General features: G+C 38.9%; 1 protein-coding gene across 1 annotated transcript in view; it reads left to right on the top strand.

The window, feature by feature from the left end:
* LOC139708220 (protein C-mannosyl-transferase DPY19L1-like) overlaps positions 1-7,472 on the top strand; it is a 33,426-nt gene extending 25,954 nt beyond the window's left edge. The window contains exons 16-21 of the mRNA XM_071620192.1: positions 139-166; positions 732-851; positions 2,176-2,350; positions 4,363-4,462; positions 5,809-5,934; positions 7,325-7,472. Coding sequence (XP_071476293.1) covers positions 139-166; positions 732-851; positions 2,176-2,350; positions 4,363-4,462; positions 5,809-5,934; positions 7,325-7,472 — 697 coding nt within the window. The remainder of the gene's footprint in view (positions 1-138; positions 167-731; positions 852-2,175; positions 2,351-4,362; positions 4,463-5,808; positions 5,935-7,324) is intronic.
* Positions 7,473-20,994: the final 13,522 nt, after the last annotated feature.

Here is a 20,994-nt window from a genome sequence, read left to right as displayed (position 1 = left end):
TTTTTGGATACAACAAAATCTACCTCTCTGTCTGAACTTGTGATACATTCTGAGGGAGGAATACTGTAATGTGCAAGACGTAATTTGATTCTGAGTCAGAAAGAAATAATTTATCTCGATTTTATGTCTATTTTGCAGAGAAATAAGATGCAAGCCACATGCAGAGGTAAGAAAAATATTTTACTGTTCATTATTAAAATCAGTATGATATTCAATTGGTATAAAAACATGCTGTAAAGAATGGCACATGTGTTTCAGATTGGACCTCAGCAATATGTCTGTTTTCCATTTATTAACATTGCCCACAGAAAAACCAACTCTTGCAGGTGTTACAGTCTTTATTGACTATAAATCCCTTGATCTGTAAAAGCATTTGTCAAGAATTTAACAGTCACTACAGACAGAGTTATTTGAGTATTAATTTATAACATTGTAATCCATATCATATACCCCTTTAAAGTTACCTGCATGCTGTCAAATAGGCTAAACCTCACGGTCTAATTTTTTGTTGAGTTGTACAAAAACAAATAACCATGGATGTTCTGTCATATCATTAACATGGCATGGACTTGTGCTGCAGTACTAGTACTAGTACTACATTTGTCATTTAATTGGCATGCAGTATCTGAAAAGGATCGGTGCAAAATGACTGCTAGCGCTGTACAGGTACTAATACCCTAGACCCTCTCTCTCTCTCTCTCTTTCTCTGTCTTCTTCTGCACATGTTCCAGTTGGTATATCACCTGTTCCAGCTCCTGGCCTTTCTGGTCATGGCAGTCCTCATCATGAGGTTAAAGGTCTTCTTCTCGCCTCATCTGTGTATAATTTCCAGTTTACTGGCTTCCAAGCAGGTGAGTCAATTCTACTAACTCTTACATTTTTCAAATTCCTACCTTCCTCCATTCTGTAGTGTATTGGTATACAAATGATGATATACTCTCGAGTATTTACAATGTAGTGCATGTTTCACAATTGTAAATACCCTCGACTGCGCTACATCTCCACTAACGCCACGAAATAAATCATGTGCATCATTTGTTTTATAAAATGGGTCGAAAACTAACAGCATTTTCCACGTACCTTTGTGGATCAAGATGTCCGAAGATGTTCGTCCCAAACATTTACACACGTCGCACTCGGAAATCCTGCACATATAAGAGTATATGTACGCCACACATGTTATGCACACAAGAAAGGCCGGCCGGCAGCCCGAACTAGAAGTTGTTTACAGGATTGACAGCGCATATAGTAGCGCGCGACGCCCTTGTAACAACTGATTGAGTGCGCACTGCTAGTGCAAACATTGTGACGTCGGTCGTGCATGTTAGTGAGAAATTAATACAAGCACACGTGACTCATTTCAGCGCTTCCAATTGGCTACATTCTTGAACCCATTTTATAATAGTGAATATGTGATGATAGCATATCTACATGAAAGGAGAGGAAAGGTAAGAAGAGTGGGGAAGTAGGAGGAAAATCAATGAAAGGAGGGGGATGAAGTGTACTATGCGTATGTATAAAGTGTACATCTCATTGGCTTTGAGACTAGGTGGCAACCTGGTAGTGACTTGAGTCTCACAGATCTTGTGGGTCTCGTGGAGACTAGCCTGGTGTCGTGGAACTTCTGAGAGAATCAAACATGTTAGATTTTCTCGGAGACCGTTTCCAGTCTCCAGCTGATCTTGGAGATGTCTCTCTGACATCTCTGTGACGTCTCCTTAGTCGTGGTGGTTAATTTTGTCGGCAACCTTGTAGTGACCCATTGGCGACCTACCAGAGACATTTTGAATGTCACCCTGGAGACACCTCTTTCTTAAGAGAGCAAGCAGTTTCTTAAAGAGTCTTAAAGAGTCACATGACTAGCAGCAAAATCTCCTTCAGTTAAACAGGTCCTTTTGTTCTGTCTGTGTCGAAGTATTTTAGAAGAATGAAAATAGTGAAACTCTCTGTAAAAAAAGAAAAGAAAAAAAAGAAAGGAGTACTGCACAACACCTAGATCACACAGAACCTTAAAAGTTCATAACTTTTTTTTGCTTGTGTGCATGGATTTTTTTCCACAAAAAAAAAAAAATCACTGATCTACTCCTCTGACTTTTCTGTCTTCATACAAAGCAGCATCATATCAGGATGGATATTTCCCTTCATGAGGAATCAGCTGCTTTTCTTTTTCTTCAGATTTTCAGGTTCCTAAAGAGAGATGACTACCATCAGGCGGGTGTGGTTCTTCTTCTGGCCCTGATGTCCATCCAGGGCGTGGCCAACCTCAGGCATCAGTGGAACATCAGTGGAGACTTCTCCAATGCTCCGCAGGAGGAGCTTCTCGAGTGGATCATGGCCAATACTCCCCGAGGTATTAAACCCAAATACTCCATCATCATTATTGTCCCCGCCGAACGAGTTCGAGCAGGGGACTATGAAACGGGCTCCGTACGTATGTGTGTCCGTGTGTCCGTCCGTCCGTCCGTCTGTCTGTCCGTCTGTCTGTCTGTGCGTCCGTGTGTGATCAAAATGTTCAATTTGCTACTTCTCTGTCATTTATGAGCCAATTTTGATTCTGTTTGCTTTATATGATAGCACTACATGGGAGCTTTGAAACTTCTACACAAAATTTCAGTTGTGACCTTTGACCTTGACCTTTGACCTATATTGTACATTTTGCTTCAAAATGCTACTCCTTCGCCATTTCTAACCCGATTTTGATTCCGTTTGCTTTATGTGATGGCACTAGGTGAGGGCTTTAAAACGTCTACACAGAATTTTGACCTTTGACTTCTTTGACCTTTGACCTTGATTTTTGACCTATATTGTACATTGGCTACAAAATGCTACTCCTTCGCCATTTCTAACCCGATTTCGATTCCGTTTGCTTTATGTGATGGCACTAGATGAGGGCTTCAAAACTTCTACACAGAATTTTGACCTTTGACTTCTTTGACCTTTGACCTTGATTTTTGACCTGTATTGTACATTTTGCTACAAAATGCTACTCCTTCGCCATTTCTAACCCAATTTCACTTCCGTTTGCTTTATGTGATGGCACAAGGTGAGGGCTTTAAAACTTCTACACAGAATTTTGACCTTTGACTTCTTTGACCTTTGACCTTGATTTTTGACCTATATTGTACAGTGGCTACAAAATGCTACTCCTTCGCCATTTCTAACCCGATTTTGATTCTGTTTGCTTTATGTGATGGCACTAGGTGAGGGCTTCAAAACTTCTACACAGAATTTTGACCTTTGACCTTGATTTTTTACCTATATTGTACATTGGCTACAAAATGCTACTCCTTCGCCATTTCTAACCCGATTTCGATTTCGTTTGCTTTTATGTGATGGCACTAGGTGCAGGCTTCAAAACTTCTACACAGAATTTTGACCTTTGACTTCTTTGACCTTTGACCTTGATTTTTTACCTATATTGTACATTTTGCCACTAAATGCTACTTCCGGCGGGGACATATGTTACGCACTGCGTAATTTCTACTTTTCCTTGTTTAGACTTATTTTGCTTTCTGCTGATCTGCAGAGATTACTAAAAACTAATTGTCAGTGAAGGGGGGGGGGGTGTACTGTATCCTCCAAATCTATATAGATTGATAGTTAAGTTCTTGCAAGACTGTTTCACTTTCATGGCTGAGTGACTGAGTGGGATTTTTCTATTCAGCTGTATGTCATTGTCATTTTTTTTTATGGGAGAATTGGACTGTTTCTTCCAAGATATGTACTTTTGCACAGATTTGATATATGCTACCAGTACACCCAGTTCTTGTAAGTAGACAATCAACTGCCTGCATAAATGCCAGTATTGAGTATGGCAAGTTACAGCTGAGACATAGTGTAGACACATAGAGAGTTCAGGGGATCATTCCATGAGTTTAGACTAGATCTTGTTGGTGTTTTCTCTTTATATCTACCTTGTTGCTACTTCATAAGATGAGGCACCGTAATAAAACTCATAGGCCAAAATCTGAATTTGCCCTTTGTGCCTAAGATGGTAATGAACCTCACCACCAAACATTTGCTTTTGTTTAAGTGGAATGACTACCTTAATGTGCAAAGAACAAAAATTGAATAAAGGAGAGAGAAATTCTGTCTCTATGTGTCATTCTGTTCAGTGCCCAGGGAAAGTGGAGAGAGAATAGAAAATGAAGAGATGCTATTTTCAGTACAGAAAATATTTAAAGACAAAAATGAATGACAAATGTTTTATGTGTACAACAGTTTGGCATAATTCTTGCAGATAAGTTTGGTGTAATTTCTTCATATCAAAGTTTGCGTTTACCTCTAACATTTTACATAGTATCCCAGTGCCCACCGTCATGTTACTGTGTCATTTTACTCTTCCCAAATGCGATATTCCAGATGCAGTGTTTGCTGGTCCGATGCCCACCATGGCATCTGTGAAGCTGTCCACGGAAAGAAGAATTGTGAACCACCCTCATTATGAGGACGCTGGGCTGAGGTGAGATTGCAGATTGCTTTGGGCCTCTGTAGTATTTGTCCATTTTCGTCCCTTGCATGTCACCTCCCATGTGCAAAATCCAATCATGATAACTTGTAAATTTTATTCGCAATGATCAAAGACAGCTAGACAATTTGGCAAAATTATGTCTTTGTTGCTTAAAGAGGTTCACAGTGCAGCGCAGTGAGTATAAGGATTAGCCACAGCACATATAAAACTTTATACCCCGTGTGTGAATCATTACCAAGTACCTCTAGCATTGTAAATAGACATGTGGTTATTGACCTAGGATCCAAACTTGGTGAATATGTTCACTCTGGGAGCATGATGCGTAAAGAGTTGAACCTTAGAACATTTTTGGTGCATGGCTATAGCAAGAGATGGGAGAATGGTAGATGTGAATGTCTGATTTACACTTTTGTAGATGCCCTGTTGGATTTACTCATCTTTAACCCATTTAGGATGAGTTGATTTTGCTACATGTATAACACACATTTCTCATACATATCTGCATGAGTATACTTGTGACTAGTCTTCAACGGGTTAGACAGCTACCAAGTTTCCATTTTTTTTTTTTCACAGTCAGTGCATGGGACTGTGGCACAGTTTGATATTTGAACAGAATAGCTGTCATGTCCCTCCTTCTACTAGTAATAAATCATAGGATACAGCACACTGAGAATGAGAGTGAAGTAACTCAAATGTTGACAGTATGACATATTCTAAACTAGAAAAGCACTCTGAGAGCGCAGACCTCCACCAAGCATGCAGCTCATTTCCACCACTGATCTTGTTCTTCCATAGAGATATGAGTGATTTCCACCCATACATACTTATAGCATTGTGTGCTGAAAGTCGCCCGATTTCCCAATATAGAAGCCTTTGTTACATCATAAACCCTTGGCTGCACGGCGTGCCTTGCCCTAGCAGAAACTAGAGCATGCACTTAAGTGCACGCATGCAAACCTCAAATATGCGCAGCCTGAACTCCCAAGTTCATTGACCCTACCTGCCGAAATATAAAAGATCCTTCATAAATTCCCCCAAAATTCTCGGATCACTACCAAAAGTTAATCGTTTGCTACTTGTGTCATTCTAAACCTTTCCTGCAAGTTTCATCCCAATCTGTTAACTACCTTTTTAGTTATTTTGCACACGGACAAACTAACTAACGAACGAACGAACACACAAACCAACGGTAACGAAAACATAACCTCCTCCTTTGGCGGAGGTAATAATAAGTTACATTGTGATCACATGATTGAGATGAATGCTCAAGCATTTCCAGCCTTGTTGTCAATTATCTAAATGTATATGGATTTTTGCTGTGCTTACTATATCTGCAGAGCCAGGACAAAGCTAGTGTATGCCATGTTCAGCCGCAAATCAGCCAAAGAGGTTCATTTGGGGTACAAGAGCCTGGGTGTGCAGTATGCCATCATGGAACACTCTTGGTGTGTGCGCAGGTCGAAGTGAGTCACAATTTTTCTACTTCTTTTTTTTTTTTTTTGTATGATGCAAGTGTGCCAGGTTTATACCTATTGTTGACCATTGCTAGTCACTGTACTCAATTAGGCTTCATAATATTCCTGAGATGCAGAGTCATGGTCTGTTTGTTTGTTTGTTTGTTTGTGTTTATTGTTTGTACTTTAGGATCTTGCAACTGAATTGATGGTTGATAAAAATGATTCATATTTTTCGTGGGCATGCAGAGATTAGTATTGACATTACGAACCCCCATTTGAATGTACTGTATACACCGAATATTTCGCGAATTTCGCGAGTCAGATGCTATTCGCGAAATTATCGACACGCGAAAATATTGACTCTGATCCCGATGTGAATGTGACGTATGGGTGTACACTTCTCTGTTCAGTACAGGACTCCACGATCGCGAATTTAACCACTTGCAAAATTGTCAGGAATTCCCGATTCACGAAAATTTAGACTCACGAAATATATGGCGTATCCAGTAAATTGTATTACTGGGAGTGGTACACAATGAAAGATGATATATTTGATATCATGACATAAATTCATATAGGACTGTTATGATCACCTAAATGTGTGAAACCTCAAGAACCCTAAACTAGGGAGAAAAAAAAACCCAGAACAGCAACTATGTGACAGCTAGATCACTCAATATTTAAAGTAGTATGTATTGAATTTTCAAGAAAATTAAGCCTGAATTTATAATATTCTGAGCTCTATCCCGCTGTTATAACTTTCTCATTCATTGTTAAATCATCTCGGTAATAGGGAGCTTTAGATTTTTGTGACGGGGATGTTCAGAGGGAAAAAAACATGTTCTGAGCATGCGCAGAATCGCGTATCACAGTCAATCTATTTATAGCACGCGTCGCCTGGGTTTTCACTACGCGTTCTGAGCTAATTTTACATCTGCTCAATTCATGATGTAGAGAGTTACTTCATGCACCGATCATATGGGGGCGCCATTTTATTTTTTATAGGTTGCGTCTTAACATAATCTAAAGCTACTTTTCAACACGATGCAGGGAGAGAGGAGAACGTCAAGCCCAAGCGTTGTCTCAAACGTGCGCGCCGCAAATCTAAAGCTCCGTAGTATCAGGTCTCATGATGCAGTGCAAAGACTGTCACTTCCATGGCCGACAATGCCAAAATTACTCTATCAAAAAGAAAAAAAAAATGAAATAGGAATTAAAAATGTAAAAAAAAAAAGAAATGCCTCATTGACAAGACTGCAGTGATTTTTAAGATATGATATATGAGATATGAGTATGATAGGAATGAAGAAAATCATAAATCATAATCTTAGTAGATGTGGTGTCTGCTTTGTAATAAAATAACTTGTGATACTTAATCTCCTAATTGCTGTCACAGACTTGGCTGCAGCATGCCAGAGATTTGGGACATTGAGGATCCAGAGAATGTCAACAAGATGCCTCTATGCATCCGCCTTCAGGAGAGTCACTCCCCGTACTTTACTCCGCTCTTCAACAATGGAGTTTACGCTGTCCTCAAGGTGTGACGTTGCCTCTACCTCCTGGGGTGGTCTTGGTCAAAAAGAGAACCATCTTCCAAAAAAAATAAATAAATGAGCAATCATGGTACAGTGTAGACCAGGTGATGGTGATATATTCAAACAGTTCAAGTTGAGCATTCTATGGTCTTTAACATTACCCATTCTGAATATGTTGAAATGCTAACAACACAAACAAACAATATCTTGTTCTTTTGTGAGAGTCTACCTCTAGAAAGTTTCAATATTAACTCTCACAGGACCACAACTCTACAGTGCCATGGATGTCACATGCACTGTGGTTGGTCAGTGGTAATGAAAGGATTAATTCCAAATTGTTAGCAAGGAGAAGTGATGTACACAACATTTACAGATGTGGAACTGATGTCAAAGGAAAGTGAGTTCATTTTTTTTTTCTTTTGAACGGCAGTCGGCCTAATGAAAGCAGAAATATTCAGTCCAACTTCAATCATTCCTGTTTTCAGTTGACATGAGCAGTTTTAGGAAATGGATTGCATCATTTATGGAAGTCTTCTGATGTAACAAGGATTTGTCAAAGTGAGGCCTTTTGTCAATTACTCTACATGCTCTTGATGATGAGGTCTTCCTTGAAAGTTTTTCTGTCCTCCATGCCCCCCGATAGTGCCATGTTTTGCCTTTAAACATACACAGTATCAATTCTTTTCACAATGTATGCCTTTCCAACTTTGTCATGAAGCTATGTTTCTTATTATGCAGTTTCACATTCTTGATTTGTATGGAAACGAAGACCTTACTTGAAACATCTGTATTACGTTTTTTTTTTAAAGTATCGTGAGTGCTTTATTTCTATCTTTGGCTGTTCAAAAATGTTTGTACATTCATGTTCTGAATTTCTATTAATACTATAGTCAGGGCTGCATACGCTGCACACTAACTCATTTTTTGTAGTGGTCCAGCCTGTCTGTTGGACCAGTAGATACCCAGTTTCTCCATTTTTTACTGGTCCATTCCTTAAAAGGTTACTGGTCTGACAGTGATTTTTACTGGTCAGGGACCGTCGGACCAATGCCAGTTTGCAGCATTGCTATAGTTACATTTCAGTTTTGAATCAAGAATTGATCTGGCACCATATGTTACCAGAGTTGGTACTCTTTGTTTGGAATATTACAATAATTAGGATTATCTATTCATCTGTGGGAGATGGACCACCTGCACAACTGAGATTGCAGAGACTCCAACTCTCCCGTTTTCGACGGGAGATCTCCTGCCGAAACCCATTTTTGCAAAATCTCCCGTTCTCCTGTTTGAGATTTAATTTCTCCCGCCCTGGCTCTGTGTCTCCCGTTGGAAAGGATTTCTTACTTATTGCTATTGTATGTTGAAAAAAATAAGCCTTAGATAGCACCAGAGAGCATCTAGAACCCTGGGAATTTCGCGCTTCGCACACATCAACTTGGAGTCTCCCGTTTGCAAGGGGTTTCAGGCGGGAGAATCTCCAGATCAGAAGGTGCTTTGGGTTGGAGTCTCTGAGACTGATGGGCAAATGTTCTTCATGAGAAGATCCATATATTGTTCATGTTGACAAATCCTAATGGTTGAAATGTTAGTGCTGATTTCTTTCACAGTTACAGAAGTTCAGCTCTACCAATGAGCAAGCTTGGCAGCATTGGTGATAGAGTAATAGCCAAGACGATCAATTATGCTGATTTTGTATGTTTTCCATTGTTTAATCTTATGCTACTTGACTGAATATATCCTTATAAATATTGGGGTGCCTGAAAGGTTGCAAATGTTTTGACAGAGAAAATTCCTCTCAGGAGGAATTTTCATTGTGAGACCATTGCTTCATAGAGGAGCACAACAACACTAACCAAAGCAAAAATGAAAAAGTAGAGAAGTATAGATTTGTGCATGATGGCACAAACATTACAAATTCTGTGACAAGTTCAGTATTGGTAAAGTCAGCTAAAAGAGCACGGAAAAGCGCTATGAAACAATTGGCATGCTCATATATGCAAATTTACTAGTGCTGGCATTTTTCCCACACATTGGATGTATTGGTGTAAAGATGTCAGGTAAGGTGGGGCTTACGTAATTGTTACAAGTGTCATTTTACTTGTCTGTTTTTGTTTTGATTTGTTTTGTTGTTGTCGTTTTTGTGTGTGTGTCTGTGTGTAGATGTAGTCTTGTATTGTTTATAGGCTTTGTGATAGTACATGCATGCTGTGAACCAAAAGAAAACTGAGGAGAGGATTACCAAAAGAAGAACTTCTATTATGCTGTGTGATTCCAAGACTTTATGTGTGTTCCCCTCCCTTTATATTTCCCTTCCACAGTACTTTTATGATATATGTGCTATGTTTCCTCTCATTTCTTTTTGTTTTTCCAAGAGAGTTGCTAGAAGTTCATTATTATCATAAAGATCACCCATGCAAGCCTCAATGAAGGTCAGTATGAAACAAAGCTAGATAACCAAGAAAGGCAGAATATTTATGATGCTATGATAGGCAATGCTATTAGCTGGTGCTACACAGGGTCTGGTAAAGTTTTTGAAGATGGTTTCATATTTGCTTCATATGGGAGAACAAATTTTCTATGGCTGTCCAAAGGAATCTTACCCACTGCTTAAGGAATGTAGTGGTTTCTGCACAAAGTCTGTGGAAATATCATAATCTTGTAAGGAAGAAGTTTAAGAGGCTGTAACAATGCGAGCCTTGGTAGAAAAAAAAATGAATTTATTTGTTTGTTTTTTATCTATTTAATTTGTTTTTGTGAAAGGGGCTTGTTCCAAATAATAGCGAAGTGAGGTATTGTTAGAATAGGCTTGCTTTGCATATGACTAGTATTAGCAGGCACTGCTGTCGTGTACGTGTAATTAGTGCTGCACAAAGTGATATACAATTCAGAATATTTCGTAACATGAACATGAACATGAACATGAATGTGAATTTATTTGTTGTCTTTTTTTTTACTCTTTTAATTTATTTCGTGGATGGGGATTGTTCGAAGTAATAATGAAGTGACATATTGTTAGAATAGGCTTGCTTTGCATATGTCTAATGTTATTTGCAGGCACTGCTGCCGTGTACCTGTAGTTAGTGCAGTACAAAGTGATATACATGTACAATTCGGAATATTTCATAACATGAACATGAACTGCAAAAATATGTGCAAAGACCCAAAATGGTTTGCCAGCAATAGCCTTTCTTCTTTTTTTCAATGTGAAAGAAAATGAAGGTAAATACTTTTTATCACCTTGACTTCATATTGTAAATGAGGACAGAAATTCCTCAGTGGTGCAGAATGAATGGCTGAAGACTTTTCACACTGTCAGTTTCTATGTTTCTAAAAGAAAATGCCACGTGGTATATTTTCCTGGCGTGTGCGATCAGGAGCGGTGCCTGAAAATTAATACCCGTTGTATGAAGACGTTGAGTATGATGAATGAATGTTACTAATGTAGGGCTGTTGAAGGTTGCTGAAACATGCTGCTTTGGGGTTGGGAGGAAACTTCGGTGAAATCACACGCCTAAACCAAGATAGTTTGATATAACAGTGTGTAATGATTATGTCTACAGTTTAAATATCCATGTACAAAGTGTTCATTCACAATGCGTAGAAGAATTCAGTGATTATTTGCTATTATCAACAAACGTATTCCAAGCCATTCTTCAAGTTTTTGATTGAAGGGGAAGGTTATAGAACTGAGTTTGTTCCATTCTAGTTTTTGAAACAGCAGTGGTCATTTTCAACTCTGCTGGAGACAGACTTTCACACACTTATTCTTTGTGAGGAATTTGGGATATGGTGTCTTGCTTATGTCATTGCAGTAAACTTTGCTATTAGATAAGAAAAGTGGTCAAAATGTTTTCATGTTTGGCAAATAATTGACAAGTTACTATGCCTTCCACTGCTTGTCAGGCAAGGTTGCACATTTAGGACCACAATACAGATGTGTACAGAATGTAAAAGTTTATATAATACAGTCACACTTGTATGAGAAAGATGTGATTGCTTTTGAGAAAGAGATTGTCCTGTTTTCAGAAATTTATCATAAATATTATTTTTCATCGTTTGACATGCGCATCTATAAACAGATCGTACAATGTGTCGTAATCTGCACTTTGTGATAGTAAATTTGCTGTGTTCAGATTACGAATTTCAGATATTTTGAAATGCGGAGATGACAATGATTGGTTTCTCGTGAATGCACTATGCCAAGTTTTATTTTTCATCCTGCAAGAGTGTTTAAGTAAGATATAAAAGCATATACAATGTTTTTAACCTTGTGTGATGTACTTGTAAAGTCAACATTTTTGTGTGTGTAACTGTATTGTAAGAATATTTGTGTTTGGTACCATATGTTTGTTCAGGTTGTATGTGCAATGCTTGCGAAAATTTTTGTTCCCCCTCAGACATTGTGTTTGGGTGAACGGTTAAATGTAGGCCTACTTGTATATATGCTAACCATCATACTTTAACTAGATTTATCATTTGCTATGCATTAATATTCAACCAGATTAGATAAACATAGTGCTTGCGACATGATTTGTTAGGTCTTAACATTTAGAATGCATTTACTGCCACAAATCTGCATGTTTGTGTATACCTGTAAGCTCCTAAAATCAGTGTAGATACAGACAATTCAGATTCTTGTGTAGTCATGTTGTAGATTGAGTATTATAAGCAGTACATTAGTTTGTGCTATTGCAGTCAACTTATATGTATGGTTGGTTATGCAGCAGTCATAGAAGAGCACTGGTGAAGTGTATTCCGACTATCAAAAGATTATGGGAATGAACCTTGCTGAATGTTTTGAAGGGATTTGAAAAGGATGATTGATGTAGACCCACAGAAATTGGCAATAAATACAAAACGGATACAGCACGTTTGTGAGAAGAATTGTTTATCGGGTTCAATTCTTGTTTTCTTGTGTATTTTTATTGATGGTTCAGTTTGTTTGGAATCACAAACATTGCAAACATGTGTGACAGTGCAGCATTGTGCATTTCACTTTGTGCTATTAAAGTATTTCTGACGAATGAAATGGTTTTCAATACATTTGCAATACAATGCCGCAGACTTGCCGAGAGACCTGAAATCCAAATGCATGTTGATTAGTGTTATTTATGATACCGTTGAACATCACTTTTGCGGTAAAACAAATATCTAGAAACATTCCATATATTTTTAATGATTTTTTCTTCTATTTTTTCTTCAGATTACTTGGGAATGCCCACAAAAAATCCTTCCAAACCAATCATTATTAATATTCTTGAGGTGACATCATCTGTCAATCATTGCTAAAGTACTGAAATGTTTAACAAAAGACTTTGGATTGTACCTTCCTCTCAACTCAGCATAACTTGCATGTTTCTGTCATATTAAAGGGTGTGTACAATTCTGGTCGAGGTGAGGATTTAGCTTTTGACGTTTTGCGAGATATTCACAAACCACTCTATGAGATGTCAAAGAGCATGCAATTCTAAAGGGTATCAAAAGTTTATTTGATGAAAATCGGTTTTGAAATGGCTGAGATATAAAAAACAAGGTGAAACAAAGAGATCCTAATAAAAGGCGTGGCCTGTCGCCCTTTATTATTATCACCTTTTTTGGATATCTCAGTCATTTGAAAACCAATTTTCATCAAATAAACGTTGAATCCTTCTTAAAATTACATGCTCTTTCATATTTCATAAGAGGTTTCTCATTATCTCACTTAGGAATGTTCAAAACATGAATCCCCACCTCAACCAGTACTGTACAGTCCCTTTAAGTGTGACAAGGATAACAAAAGACACGGCAAGGGAACATGCAAGTTATGCTTACTGAGTTCCTTAAATTTTGTGTATGGAAAGCAGCGTGTGCTATATTTTCTGATGTTCATTTTTCACATACAGGATGTACAGTAATAAATCCAATGTGAATGTGCAGTAACTGTTGAGCAGACAGGAATCACACACTAAGAATTGTTAGCTCAAGAGACTGTGTGCATGAATTACATATGATGCTCAACCCTCACCCTTCCCCCCCCCCCCCAAAAAAAATGGCTTTGTTCATATTATTGCTAATCAAATGCTGTATTTAAATGAGCAATAATGTTCAATGAAGGGCTGAACTTTCCAAGTGCATCCACTATCAAGCAATTTTGGCATACTCTTGTTTTCATTTATAATCTTGGATTCTTGGAAGTAGAAGTGTGATTAAAACACACACATAATATATACTCACAAGAATAGCAAAAGGCTGGGTACAAATGTTTTTGTATCAATAGAAAAAGATTGTTTTTAATCATGCCTTATGTAATTTTGGAGACATGTGAAGTGCCTATAACCAACTGAGGATATTAAGGTCATTTGTACTATAAAATAATGTGCACATGCATGACCTAACTCTGAACTGGTTGACTCCAAGCATCATGCATTGTTTCCTTAGCAGTCAACAAGCAAAACAAATCATTCAATTCAATTCAATTAATTTCAATTCAACAGAAACTGCACACTCACTTTGTACCCTCTCCCCCCGAAAAACCCCCCAAAATACTGTAATAAAAATGAACTCTGAAGCGAAGATTAAACATACTGGGTTATTTTGTAAGATGCAAAATAAAAGTACATTGTACAATAGATTTTTTTTTTTGATTTACTATTCTGTGCTTGAGATTAGACTACTCATTCTATTAAGGTAGTTCCACGCATAAAAAAAAAATCCTATCATGTTTAAAGGACTCATAATGCATCTGCATGTTTGATGTGTATTGATTAATAATACCATTTCATAAAGCATTTTATAACAATTTTTCTACCGGTACCTTTCTTTAGAATACTTGAGCACGTCCACCAAAACCCAAACCAAGATTTTGCCAGTGACATTTTCTGTCAATCATTGGTTTAGAAGTACTAGTACCGGTACTTGTATGATTAACAATAATAACACGCAGAGACTCCAACTCTCCCGTTTTCGACGGGAGATCTTCCGCCGAAAACCCATTTTTGCAAAATCTCCCGTTCTCCTGCTTGAGATTTAATTGCTCCCGCCCTGGTTCTGTGTCTCCCGTTTGAAAGGATTTCTTACTTATATTGCTATTGTATGCTGAAGAAAAATAAGACTTATAGCACCAGAGAGCATCTATTTTAGAACCCTAGGAACTTCGCGCTTCGCATACATCAACTTGGAGTCTCCCGTTTGTGAGGGGTTTCAGGCGGGAGAATCTCCAGATCAGAAGGTGCTTTGGGTTGGAGTTTCTGAACACGTGACAAAAGAGTGAACATCTAAATATGTGCCATATATTTCAAAATAATTTTTCTACTATATTTCTTCAGATTACTTGGATATGTGCAAAGAAAAAAAATAGAAACCAAGAGTATATCTTTCAAGTACCAAGCTGAGCATATTTTCATACCAGTACATGTGTACATGTACTTAGATAGTTAGAGTTATAAATTAATGATTGACAGATAATGTCACTGGCAAAATCTTGGTTAGGGAGGTTTTGGGGGACATGCTCACGTAATTTAAGGAAAGGTAGAAAAATGGTCGTAAAATAATAGCACATATTTTGATATCCTTGATCATGCACGAGACGTCGAGTATCATAAATCGATGCAAGTCGACATGCATTTGTGTTGTGCAACTGGCGTTCCATAGGCATGATCTAGCCTCACAACTGATCAAAGGTAGGTACGTCCGATCCCTTGCATTTTATGCATGCAGTTTATACGGTATTCGCGAGCTCGATAGAGTACTAGGTCGTACAATGTATGTTGGTTCCTCGGACCCAAGGATGACCACCGCACTGGGGTGCTGACTGTTACGATCACCTTAACTTAGCTGGTAAGTAGAAATTGTCATCTTTTTTCCGAAGTTTTAATCGTGATGCATTTCCACTCGGCTAGCGGCACTAGAGGGTCTAGATTCTAGTCTAGTTTTGAACCATTCCCGAAACGTGATAATACTATTTAGCGCAGTACTGATGGAGCGCGAGCGGGGCGGGGCGGGCGCGGCCTCCGCTCCGCAACGCCAACGCTTGAAGTGGAGCTGCTACTGCCGACGTGCTGTAGTGTTACTGTTTAGTGTTAGTGCTAACACCTTAGCTGGAGCTCGCTTAATAGAATAATACTGTATTTCATCAATTGTTCATGTTCTATTTTGATGGTCAAGTGGTTGATTAATTGGATAGAGAATATTTGATGTGTATTCTATGAAACATCCTTCTTGATCTCTTGGCTATCTAGCCCCGGAGACCGCGCCGCCAGGCGCGGTCCTGGCGGCTTCCCCCCAGTTTCGCTAATGTGACAGCTCCCCTATTCTGTGTGCTTGTGCGAGTGATTGTGAATTCTGTTAACATCGGTGAGCTGCTTATAAGACATCATTTTGTGCATCACAAGCAATGAAATGCCTCAAACAGTCGCCGATGATAGTCATTTAGGTTTCATCGACCCATGTAAGTATTCCTAGTAGTTTCTGTTGAAAATTTAAGGAAATATAGCGCCGCAAAGGCACCCGTTTGTTCAACATGAAGATCTGAAATGGGAGCACGGCTCAGCCGCCACACTGCGTGTGGCGGCTGTCGCAGTTATTGGCTATCAAACTTGGCTCTCTTCTAACTTCTTGCTGAGAGCTTGGGTTTAAGAACAACTTTTAATGTTGATGAGAGAATATTAAAATGGAAGCAGCGTCAGTGGACTGAACCATCCAGTGCATCCCATAAAGTGGTCAGAGAACAGCTAAAAGTTAGATTTCTGTAGTTTCACAGAAAAGTCAAGTAAGTTTTAAATGAGAAAATGTAGGGGCAAGCATAGACAGAAAGATCCGTCTGTCCGGAGGACTCTTTTTATATTTTGCCATTAACGCTGTCCTCCGTAGACAGACGGAAGGTTGCAGTACCCATTGCTGTGTGGATGTTCTTAACCACTGTCTCTATGGAAAATTGGGTGAGGTACCTCACCCTTCTCAATTGCGTCTAATTCACAGCCCTAGGTCGGCAAATTTAAGCTTGTATAGTGAAATTAGCTTTTTAAGAATACATTACACTCACCAGATTAATGAATAATCCAACATTTTAGTATAATTTCCAACGTAAAACACAGCCTATCGCGTCGTCACGTTCAAACTGCAGAAACATACACTATGAATCTATTAGCCAATCACATGCGAGGTAGTTTCTACGCGTTTGTTTTACTAAAACACGTACCTCGCATGTGATTGGCTTGACCGAAAGATCGGTCTGTATCTGTCCGTCGGGGAATGTTCCGCGGAGACTGCGTCTGGCTTCACGGATCCCCTCCGTATACAGACCGAAGTCAATGATCCCAGCTCCTGTGTGGAGCAACGCGCACAGATCAAACGTTACGATAAACCAAATTTCAGACAGCTTTTTTACATTCAAACAAGTTTGACATGACATGACACATTATGCAGCAATATTTGGGGTTAATTTCTCACATTTTACAATCGAAATACTCACAGTAACGCGGTTATAATGCAGAAATTTTATCCATATCGCAACATCGCCGTTCGCTAGCTGTAGGTCGCCATTTTGAATCTGTAAACCAATCACATGCGAGGTACGTGTTTTAGTAAAAAAAAACACGTAGAAACTACCTCGCATGTGATTGGCTAATAGATTCATACTGTATGTTTCTGCAGTTTGAACGTGACGACGCGACGGGCTGGTTGATGTCTGTTTTGCGTTGAAAATTCTACCGAAATATTGGATTATTCATTAATCTGGTGAGTGTAGTCTATTCTTGAATAGTTGATTTAACTATTCAAGCTTAAATTTGCCGACCTAGGGCCGTGAATTAGACGCAATCGAGAAGGGTGAGGTACCTCACCCAATTTTCCATATAGACAGTGGTTAAGAACATCCACACAGCAATGGGTACTACAACCTTCCGTCTGTCTACGGAGGACAGCGTTAATGGCAAAATACAAAAGAGTCCTCCGGACAGACGGATCTTTCTGTCTAGTGATTGGCTTACAGATTCAAAATGGCGACTTACAGCTTGCGAACGGCGATGTTGCGATATCGATAACATTTCTGCGTTATTATCGAGTTTATGTGAGTATTTCGATTGCACAATTGAGAAATTTATCCCAAATATTGCTGCATAACGAGTCATGTCATGTCAAACTTGTTTGAATGTAAAAAAGCTGTCTGAAATTTGGTTTATCGTAACGTTTGATCTGTGCGTGACTGCTCCACACAGGAGCCGCAATCATTGACTTTGGTCTGTATACGGAGGGGGTCCGTGAAGCCAGACGCAGTCTCCGCGGAACATTCCCCGACGGACAGATACAGACCGATCTTTCGGTCAAGGGCAAGCATGGTATTACCGGACGCATGGTATTACCGGACACGCACATTTTTGCGTACGAATTACATTCTGTACGCGCGAGACTTCGTAGATTAGCCTCACAGAACTTTGTGTGGGCCGAAATCGCAAAAAACGCCACATAAAAATGTAAAAACACGAAAAAAAATTATATTTTACCTCCAATTTATAGTTGATCGAGTGACCTGCACCTCTTCATAGTTAATATTTATGCATGTTTGAATCACATTTCACGACTGAAATTCTATGAAATCCCACTAATATTCAGGAAAATGCTTAAGATTCCAATGGAACCAAAAGTTCACTGATAAATATCGGAAATTTGTAGCTATCGTCCTCTAAACGTGAACGATGCGGAAATAGTTTGTGCGCTAAGGGGCCCGCAACTCATCACCCGCACGTGCAGCTCCCATATATAGACAAAGCACGTACACTGTAGTCTAACCAGTTGTCGATTTCTCACAAGGTTTTATTTTGCGTGAACTGTTCGAAATGGTCAAGACAGAAATTTTACCGTAAAATACGAAATTTGAGCCTCATTTACAGATTTTTTGTTTGTCATCCGCTCGGTGAGAATGTGTACGGTGATTTGTGGGATGAATTGTGATTCTGGTGCAAGGATTATGTGCGAAAGACCTCGATTATTCGATTACGAAAATCGCGTCCGGTAATACAATGCGATTTTGCACCGCGCGAAAAACCACTATTTTTAGAGGGGTATGTTTGAAGCATATTTTCTAAAAACTGGAACGAAATATTGACATAAGTTGGCTGAATTCGTAATTTCCATGAGTCTGTGCATAAGTGGTGTTATTTTTAGCCGAAATTTCATTCTATGAGTACGGAATTCAAAGCCACAAAGAAAAGCGTCCGGTAATAGGATGTGCCACCCTACAATTGTTAAAGCACATGATTATGAGGTCACTAGAATTTGTAACATTTGACTCTTTGTCTTTTAGACATGGAAAAAGTTTAATTTACTTTTGATTTTAAAAAACCTGCACCAAGCTTCAACCTCACATAATGCCTCCCACGGTAGGGAGCTTTTTCAATTCTTAGCTCTTAATGGTGTGATCAGGTGCATACTTAGGTGAATATCTTTTACTTATTTTGAAAGACAAAAGGAAAATATACCTTCAGTTGCAACTATCACTCTAATCCTTTGAGCTATGCTCCTTATTATAGGCCCAAATTGCAGGCTTCGCCCAATGCGTAAGAAAAATGGGTGCCATGCGTGAGATCGTGAGACGGCCCCAAAATGCTTGAGTCTCACACAGAATGCATGAGACTTGGTAGCTCTGATGATCCACAGTATAACTGTGTACAAAGGGGTTACCCTTGACCGACAAGTATGTCTAATTCCGCGAAAAACTTCTCATTTATAATAATGACATTTGTTTGCAGGGTCAGTTTTTCACTTCTTAGACACCATTGATACATATGCCATTGCGACGGTTTCCACCTTTCTGGCGGAAACGAAACTTCGACCCAGTTCCCCCCGCATAAAAAATATATGCACAGGATTAATCAGTAAACATTTTGACTCACCTCTTCCACTGTTTCCTCCACTTCTTTGCAGCGCTCCCCAATTCATCGCCGCCTTCGTTTGAAAAATGACCGCACGAAGGTCTGATGGCAAGCCAAATGCTCCATACAATCACTACCTGGTATATTGGTACACTTACATTTATTGACTTAAGTACTAGTAAGTTGTTCGAGCGCTAAATTTAACTTCGTAATATTGTGAATGAGCATTTGGCATGCCATAGACATTCGTGCGGTCATGTTTCAAACGAAGGTGGCGATGAATTTGGGAGCGCTGCAAAGAAGTGGAGGAAACAATCAGAAAACAGGAGGAAACAGTGGAAGAGGTGAGTCAAAATGTTTACTGATTAATCCTGTATATATTTTTTGCGGATTGGTTTGAAAACCAAGCTGGAAAAAATAATAATAACCATTTTTATGCGGGGGGAACTGGGTCGAAGTTGCGTTTCCGCCAGAACGGTGGAAACTGTCGCAGTGGCGTATGTATCAATAGTGTCTGTCTAAGAAGCGAAAAACTGACCCAGCAAATGTCATTATTATAAATGAGACGTTTTTCGCGGAATTAGACATACTTGTCGGTCAAGGGTTACCCGCCTAGCCTTATGTACCGTACATGCCAAAATTTGACCGCACACAAAAAGCATCGGTTTTTACATGTCGGCAGAGGTTGAATTTAGGATGGTGTCAAAAAAGTGTTATTGTCAAATTATGGGCAACTTGCTGTAGTTTTGCATGCTGCTTGTCTCGACTCTGGTTTAAGAAGCCAAAGCCCGGTACTACTACTACTAGTACTACAATTGTACTACAAGAGGCAGAATGTGTCTGTGTAGCCAGTCAGCTTATATGCTAATGCTATTACAGTTATCATTAATTAGCTCTTTATGTGCCATGGTATAAACCCCCTGTGTGCCACATTATTCTGAGACACCAACGTTGTCATGCTTTGGAAAAACATTCTGTTTTGTCAAACCCGTGTAACTTGATAGATTTCTGTGTAGCTGGACCTGTAGTGTGCGAAGTTGTACTAGTAGAGAAAATGCCAAGCTTTGTAAATTGCATGACAAATCTGTTAATTGCTTTTCTTTCAAATGACCAGTAGTCCAAGAGCATTAGGTCAAAAAAGGCCTAAACCTGGACATTTTTGGTAACAAGCTGATTTTTTCAGGATAGGTCCAGAAAAATGTCTAGAATAACATACTAAAAGTCCTCATGAATCCTCCTTGAGCGTTTTCCGCAATCCAAGATGGCGTCCAAAATGGCCGCCATTTCCAGAAATTCTTATAACTTTTCAACCAGAGAACCCAAATACACAATCTAAATGTCTAAATATATGTTTTGAAGCATGAAGAACTCAATAAAACACATATCAAGAGATGTTGATGCACGCAAGTACCGAAATCCAAGATGACGTCCAAAATGGCCGCCATTTTCTGAAATTCTTATAGCTTTTCAGACAGCTAACCCAAATACGAAATCTAAATGTCTAAATATATGTTTTGAAGCATGAAGAACTCATTGAAACACATATGAAGAGATTTTGATGAACGCAAATACCGAAATCCAAGATGGCGTCCAAAATGGCCGCCATTTTCTGAAATTGTTATAGCTTTTCAGCCAGGTAACCTAAATACAAAATTTAAGTGTCTAGATATATGTTTTGAAGGATG

This window comes from Diadema antillarum, unplaced genomic scaffold (genome assembly GCF_040938485.1).
Source record: "Diadema antillarum isolate AM-2024a unplaced genomic scaffold, OU_Dant_1.0 seq00001319_RagTag, whole genome shotgun sequence".
Taxonomy (NCBI): Eukaryota; Metazoa; Echinodermata; class Echinoidea; order Diadematoida; family Diadematidae; genus Diadema; species Diadema antillarum.
The sequence above is the reverse complement of the archived record's forward strand: the minus strand, read 5'-3'. Positions and strand labels throughout refer to the sequence as shown.